This window comes from Poecilia latipinna, unplaced genomic scaffold, assembly GCF_001443285.1.
Source record: "Poecilia latipinna isolate Pla-1442-1.1 unplaced genomic scaffold, P_latipinna-1.0 Scaffold375, whole genome shotgun sequence".
Classification (NCBI taxonomy): Eukaryota; Metazoa; Chordata; class Actinopteri; order Cyprinodontiformes; family Poeciliidae; genus Poecilia; species Poecilia latipinna.
In genome coordinates, this window is record NW_015112991.1 from 307,114 (window position 1) to 314,819 (window position 7,706).

Here is a 7,706-nt window from a genome sequence, read left to right on the forward strand (position 1 = left end):
CAGAAGCTTCTGGACAAACTGGTTTGACAGAGATCACAACAGAGCTGTGTTGAAGGAGGAAGAAGCATGTTTGCAGAGGAAACTTCATTGAGTTTCAGTGAATCATGTTTGGGTTTTGTTGATTCAAATGAAAGCATTATAAAGACAAAATGCATGTCGGTCGTCCAGAATGTCACAAATAAATTTTGTTGTGGTGACTGTGTTATGGAGATAAATTCATAAATAACCACGGGAACTCTGGCTGTTTATGTTATGGTTTGTCAAAAGGCAAACTTTGAATAAACCATAACATAAACAGCCAGAGTTTATCTTTGCATTATTTATTTGTATTTATTGACTTAATTCTTTAAAAAAAATTCTGCTTTATGTGTTTGGTGAAGCTTGGATGTAGTCACAGGTCAGGGCTTTGTTATTTAGCCAAACACTGTTTGTACAGTGACACGCTGGAGAAACATTTCTATAAAAAGGTGATGAAACAGTGACACCTGGTGGTTGGGAAACACATTGGTCTCTCCCGGAGTTTAAAGAAGTTTTGCTTCACAGATTGTTTATACATCAAAACCCCCCATTACTTTAATGATATTAAAGCTTAATATTTACAAGTAATCCGTGAAATAAATCAAGCTCATCTGCCACCTCCCAGTGTTGCTATGGCAATCTGCAAAAGTGAACCGCACAGTCAGAAACACCCAATCAGAGCCAGGAGGAGGAGGATCCTAGCGCTGTCGATCAAGCTTGTGTACATGTTGTTGGATGTGAATAGTTTTTGATGTTAAAAAATATTTAAAAATATTTTAATATTATTTGAATATTCAAAAATGTAATATTTAAAATGTTTAAATGTTACAAAAATTTAAAAGTACAATTTAACAATACATATACAGTACAATTATATTTTACTCAAGTCTTAAGAGATTCTTAAGTAAAATAATATAGGAGTCATAGTGTAACAATAATGAATAATGCAACAATTAGGTTTTAATTCAGTTTAATACTTCTTTTTGACTTTGTGGTGAGTTCATTTTAATTAAAAAATATCCCACTTGGACAAGTGTTGTCACATTTACTGGTATGATTGTGTTACAGTTTCTTATAGAGGTATACAACTCCAGATATGTAGCCGTCCTCCTTCTCTGATACAGCCCTCTCCCAGTCTTTGACCTTGGTGACCTCTAAACAAGTCCAGAGCTCCTCTTCCTCCATCTTCCTCAGCTCGCTGTCAAGGGCAGCTTTGTACTCCGAGTTCTCCTGGTTACTTCTGGTTGTCATGCAAATGAAGCCACCTAGAGGAAGGATAAAACAGTGCAGTGAAGAAATTACACATTTACCACAAGACAGAAGAAATTAATTTAAAAAGTTAATAAATAAAATGATACTCTGACCTGGTTTGGTGGCATTGCACAAGTCTCTGGTGGTACTAATAGGGGCATTACCAACACTTAATGCTCCAACAATTACAACCACATCAAATCTGCCTACAGGAGGTAAAGAGAAGCTCATCATGCTTAACATTTAACAGTTTTTAAAAAGTCAGAATAGTCACAACTTAAATGTACAGAAGCCACAAGCAGTGAAAGTAGAAACCACCATAAAGGTCACAGAGACTAATGAGATGACAGGATGTTGGTTTAATTACCCCCTTGTACCGGGAGAGGCTCCTTTCCCAGCATGCACTGCTTCAAGTCCTGGTACAAGCCGCTCTGTCTCGCCTTGCCCAGCATCACCTCGCTTCCATCCACACCCACAAAATGTTCAAACCCGAGTTTTTTCATCTGTTCAACAAATATCTCTGTGTCAGTCATACTACTGACAATGATAGTGTCTCTGTCCTTAAAAAAGGAAAACAAAGCTCTTAGTTTAAAGACATCAATCTTTATTAAAAATAATGTCAAATTTTAGTTAACCATATGTAGTTTTTTAAAATATACTTCTATATTTTTAATATTAAAAAATATATTTTTAGATTTTTAGTATAAAAATATATCTTTTAAAATATATGTCTATATTTTCTCTGTTCAATAAAGATCAGATGAAACAATTACAACCATATCAAATATACCTGCAGGTTTGCTTTGTATAAAAGCAAAATACTGCAACTACTGTGCCCACATTTTTTGTGAAAGTAAAACTTTGCAGAGTGAAAGAATATCTCTTCAAGAGATCCCATTGATTTACTCCAGATTCAGGTCTGGACTCTGGAGAGGCGACTGAACGCCAAAATTAAACCAAAAAGGTGCTTCAACGAAACTGATGTGTAGATTTCTTAATACCTCGTTTCTTTCTGTCTGTCTATCTCATTAGTGTAGCTACTACTCACGTGTTTGGCCACCAGTCCGGTACCACACGCCACATCCAGCACAAGGGCTGCTTCTCGCGCGCTGCTGAAATGGGACGAGATGCACTCTGCTGCCAGACTTGGTGCACGGTAATCCAAAACGGCCACATCCTGTTTAAAAGATGGTAAAAACTGAAAGGAAAGCAGTTTTCTTTGGTCTCCCACTTCCACATTTACGAGAAAACACCGTTTTAATATGTAGAAAAAATACTTTAAAGGAATACACTGAACCCAGTAGGTGTTAAAAGGTGTTTTGATTGAGCAAATTATGCGACGTAAGGTTCGGAACGTTGCAGAAATTATTAAAATGCCATGCTACAAAATCAAATTACTCACCAAATATTAAATAAATTACTCTGAGAGTCTGTGTCAGATATGACTTAAAAATGTTGGTGTTTATCTGGCTGATTTTCTTTTTTTCTTTATGTGACAACTTGAGTCTTTATGTGATAGTGAAGTGACAGGAAAGCCGGTTGTGAGAAACGATGAAGACATGCAGCAAAGGTCAACGAGTCGGGACTTGAACCCATGAACGGCCGAGTCGGGTATTGAGGCCTCAAGTGAAGCTCACAAGTGAAGCAAAGTGAAAACTTTTGTCATTTTACCAATATAGATTGGAATTTCGCACCAAATGTCAAATTAATACAAGTTTATCTATAGTAGATGTAAAAGAAACTTTGGGTTACTGAAGAAATACACTTAATGTAGTAGGTTAAGTGTATTCCTCCACATGTAGCAACTAACGGAAACATAAAAGGATTAACATCAACAGAAATCCAAAAAGCTTGCCACTTTTGTTTAAATGACTGTTCATTAATCTTAATTTTAGCATTTAGCTTGTCATAGTTATTAAACCTAGAATAAGAAAATAACCCCATTCAATGTGTCTTTTCTCACCTGTTCGTAGTTTTCTGCCCACCGGTTGTAGAAGCTGATCTTCTCTTCTGATGTGGTGCTTTTATGAGCTGATAAGACAGCAGCTTTTACGCTTTCAAATGTGTTACTGTCAGCAGACATTGTACAAAAACCTGTCACTAACAGTAAAAAAGATAAACACAATTAATGAACATCTTTAATATATTCAGTTTAGCAGCTTTAATTCCACTTTATCTTTAAACAACTGCTGGAGATAACAATTTTGCTGATATTTAAATTAATGTAACACTGTTTTTAGACATGTTCGAGATTTACAGGGATGATTACGTTTCGAAACTACATGTGTTCTATCACAACAACACTGTTACAATCAGCAGCTGCTGATGATGTGCAAGTAAAAGTGTCATAAACCAGTTTTAAACATGCAGTAGCAAACAATTACCACCACATCTGCAGAGCTGCTGTCAGCCATTTTCAGCTTTCTATACTCCCAGCACAACTCCACTGAATATAATATATTATAACATAAATGGCAATAAATGAATAGAGATATAATTTATTATCCCATAGCGGGGAAACTCAAGTATACCACCAGCAAGTTAAAGAAAAGTAGAAGCTTGCACATTCACACAATGGTAAAGAATACAAAAATAAGAAGTGACAAATTTACAGAATAAGAACAGTAACAATATACTTTTTTAATCAATAAATGTGTAACAGAGGGTAAAATCAAGAAATCGCAGAACAGTAAAACTCTATTGTATTATAATGAAACAAAAGCTCCTACAAAATCTTAACCATACTAAATGTATTTTTTATTCTCTTTCAAATTAACATTATAACTGCAATCATCAACGTTATAGGAAAAGGTCTGTTTGTTGCTTTTTGCAACATAGAAAAACAATTACACCATAATGTATATTTTTCTTTAAAATTATCGTATAAGTAATATGAAACAGTTGTATTTTGAGTTAAGGTCATCATGAAATGGGAATTTCTCGTCATACAGTGCAAGATTTTATACACGAAAACAACATCTCCCGACTCAGTAAAACACAACACATTTAACCATAATGCTGTCTTCTTTCTTGTGTAGTGATATATAAAGCTCGCTTCTATTTTGTATGAAAAGACAGAGCTACATTTACCAAAACTAGCCTCGTAGTTTGGTTTCTGTTATTTACTCAATGGTTGCAGTGAACTGCACCAGGAAGCGAGTTGCATGGACTATGGGTTAACTTTTCCCTCAGTAAAAACTCTCAGGATCTGAGGCGTTGAATTGCAACTTGCTATTCCAAATATCCACAGGTTTTCACTAGAATTTCCATTTTAAACTCTTAGAATACGTCTTCATTTCTTCAATTATATTTATATAGAAAAACTCATTACCAAAGTAGGTTTTTGCTTTGGTGTTTTCTCCTACATTCACTGATATTTCAGAGAAAAGCTGATATTTCCGATAGCATTGAAGCAGACACAGGCGCAGTGGCGTTCCTGACTGTTGTTCATGTTCCCACCTGTAGAGCGACTGGGAGTCAAAACAAAAATCTTCTGGAAACTCCTTCTGATTTTGAACAGTGTGCTAACAAGCTAAACACGTAGCACCGACAGCTTTAGCAAGTTTTTTTTTTCTAACTTTAGGAACAATATCAGATATATGTCCATTATGGAGGTTTCGCTAAAGTTTCGCTGTTTTTATAACTTGTTATGGACGGTTTATGTGTCTTAACTGTTAGAAAAAGTAGCAGTTTTAGTGAGGAAAGTTAGCTTAGCATTGGTCGCCCCAACACAAACACAAAAGCCCATCCTCCCCTCAGCCTTGCTGGACGGGCTCAAGTTCAACTCTGCTCCCTGGTAATTAGGCCTCATCTATACGTTTAATGCCTTATATTTTCAACTCAAAGCAGCTCTCCTTCTGTGTAAAATCGACTGAAAATATTAGTTTTCGAGGCGTGTTATTGATATGAATTGTTTTAGATGTATTATTACACTCTATTGAGGTGTGATTTACTTAGGCTTCCTTGAACGCATCTCATTGTTTCCACAGTTCTCCAATCTGGAAACACTATCAAAATGTCGATCCTGGGACTGAAGAAGAAACAACCCAAGACTTTCAAAGTTAAAGTCGTCACTATGGATGCTGAGATGGAGTTCAGCTGTGAGGTTAGGATTTCTTCCCACGACCTCTGTTCTGTCTGTCCTTATGTTTAATTGTACACCCCACACATAAAGTAGTACATTAAAGAAACAAGAGAAACAAAAACATTTGTATAGGATGAAAATGTTGGATATATAATGCCATAATTTTATCCAGCTGAACACAAACAAAACAGAAGTTATTATCTTTGGATCTAAAGAGGAGTGATCTAGAGTCGGCACACAGCTTCACTTATTACAAGTAATAACTTGTAATAACTGATCAGGCACGAAATATGTCACAAACACATAAAGATAGTTGCAAAGTCAGCCTTCTGTCACCTGAAGAACATTTCCAAGATTAATGTACCAGAAAGATCTAGAGAAACTCATTCATATGTTTATCTGTTGTCGCATTGATAACTGGCACAGTGTCTTCACCGGTCTGCCTAAAAAGAAGCAGCTTTCAGCTTTTATGCACCACAAATCTGGAACAAACTCCCAGAAAACTGCTAAACAGCCGAAACACTGAGTTCCTTTAAATCAAGATTAAAACCCACCTGCTCTGAGTTACTTTTGGGCCATAATGAATGGAAAATTGACCAAATTATTTATGTGTATTGATAAGTTTAATGTTGGCACAAATTAAAACATAATGGGTTCACAACTGCTGACTGTATTTATGATGTTTTTATGTTTTCATAAAAAACGCACTTTGAACTGCTAAACAAATAATAATTTGTTTATCTGGACACATTTTGAGCAGGATGACTCTCCAAAATGTTTTTATAAAACCTACTATAGTTATTTGTTTACATTTTTAAATTAAAGAAGAACTTTTAATGTAGTTTTAAGGTTTAGTACATATTCAATCAAAAAATTATGTTAATAAAAGCAAGTACTTTGAAGCCTGTTGACAAAGAATAAGGTCTTATAAGAACAAAACATTCCTGTCGCAATACACTATTAACACAGACAAAAACTTAAAATGTTGCTAAATTCTTTAGTGTTTTGGGATCTAAAGAGCTGCAGGTTTCAGAGTAATGCAAAATAGCACAAAAATAATTAGGAAGGAAAGTTATACATTGTTTAATTTTATTTATTTTTAAATCAGACAACTGTAGCACATATATGTCCTCTCTCCCCTGAGGCAATGTTTTATTGAACAATCTTTTTTTCTTCATAATTAGAGAGCAATTTTTTCCCATTTTTCTAATTCCATCTGTTTTGGACTAATCTGCTGTCAGGATTTCTTTTTCCATGTTTGCTGCTTCCTTGTTCAAATCTCAGCATAATACATTCAGGTTTGTGGTTCTAATGTGAAAAAGAAAAGGTTAGCATTAATCCTTTTGCACTCCACAGTAGAGGTGTGCCGATCGATCGGTCACCGATCATAATCGGGCCGATTTTCGTGAAAAAGTGCATGATCGGTGATCGTCGATCATTGTCTCTTTTACCGATACCGATCACCTACTTCTCATTTCCAGCCTGCCTGTGCAGCTGGTCTCCTCTTTCCTTCACACTGCGCAAACGTGCAGCAACAAATCCTAAGCGATGTGGAACTATAACGCACTGAGTGAATGGGGAAGTTTGCGTGTTGCGGCGGAAAATTGAAGCACGTCAAAATGCATCAACACAACGAATCTAATATGGCATAAAAACAGTGCCATACTTGACGGAGTTTGGCTACATCGAGGCTCACTGCAGTAAAAAAGACATACGGAGGATCAGATAGCAGGTAAAGCAGCGCACAGCTACGCTCACCCGGATTAGCATGACGGTCAGAAAGCTAAACAAATAACCCGCAAAATGATTTAAGTCTTCGAGCTGCGATGTAAGACGCTGGTTCTGTTCTCCTGTTGAACCGCTGCTACGCTACAGGTAGTAATATTTGACAGACGGAGCTTCGCTTCTGCTCCACCTGGTAGTGACTCTCACACCAAACCTGTTTAAAGCTGCAGCATCTAACCTAAAAAAATATAGTTTACATACGTATTAAAACTTTCGCTGTCCTAACATGAGACAGATAATCTCTAAAAAAATAATCGATCTCCTCCCTGTTCTGCATAATTACTCCGCTCAGTCAGAAACAGCCACTCAGAACTAGCAGTAATCAGCTAGCCTCTATGCTATCAGGAAGTTTTCATTCAGTAACTCTGGATTGTTTATTGTAATGGAACCTGTTTTTACTTTGAATGTTAAGTTTTATACTTGAATTTTTTTGGCAATGTTTAGACTCTAAACATTAGAGGTTTTATTTTGACTCTTTGCATTATTTAGCCTCTTCAGAGCCTTCATATGTTATCGGTCTGTTAAAGATAGTATTATCAATAGCAGTACAATTTGCACAATGCCTGTT

General features: G+C 36.0%; 2 protein-coding genes across 5 annotated transcripts in view; one reads left to right on the plus strand and one right to left on the minus strand.

Moving 5' to 3' along the window:
• Nucleotides 1-958: 958 nt before the first annotated feature.
• On the minus strand, nt 959-4,448 carry mettl27 (methyltransferase like 27). 4 transcript variants are annotated; one of them, XM_015036697.1, is made up of 6 exons: nt 4,360-4,448; nt 3,233-3,369; nt 2,318-2,446; nt 1,637-1,829; nt 1,383-1,475; nt 959-1,283 (listed from the first exon to the last, which is right to left on the minus strand). In XM_015036697.1, exons 2-6 carry the CDS (start codon nt 3,350-3,352, stop codon nt 1,081-1,083), a joined length of 738 nt encoding a protein of 245 aa, XP_014892183.1. In that variant the 5' UTR covers nt 3,353-3,369; nt 4,360-4,448; the 3' UTR covers nt 959-1,080. The 4 variants fall into 4 exon arrangements, with proteins under 4 accessions (XP_014892183.1, XP_014892182.1, XP_014892181.1 ...); XM_015036696.1 differs by having other exon boundaries at nt 4,354-4,447; XM_015036695.1 differs by having other exon boundaries at nt 3,233-4,431.
• A 287-nt stretch (nt 4,449-4,735) lies between these two features.
• The window catches only part of nf2b (NF2, moesin-ezrin-radixin like (MERLIN) tumor suppressor b), a 19,856-nt gene continuing 16,885 nt past the window's right edge, over nt 4,736-7,706 (plus strand). The window contains exons 1-2 of the mRNA XM_015036694.1: nt 4,736-5,065; nt 5,259-5,374. Coding sequence (XP_014892180.1) covers nt 5,285-5,374 — 90 coding nt within the window. The 5' untranslated portion in view covers nt 4,736-5,065; nt 5,259-5,284. The remainder of the gene's footprint in view (nt 5,066-5,258; nt 5,375-7,706) is intronic.

Excerpts from the sequence above, each read along its gene's own strand:
- mettl27 (XM_015036697.1), bottom strand. The coding sequence starts at position 3,352 with ATGTCTGCTGACAGTAACACATTTGAAAGCGTAAAAGCTGCTGTCTTA. Across the intron at positions 1,830-2,317 it reads CCGGACTGGTGGCCAAACAC|GACAGAGACACTATCATTGT; the intron begins GTGAGTAGTAGC and ends TCCTTTTTTAAG. Across the intron at positions 1,284-1,382 it reads GTGCAATGCCACCAAACCAG|GTGGCTTCATTTGCATGACA; the intron begins GTCAGAGTATCA and ends TCCTTCCTCTAG.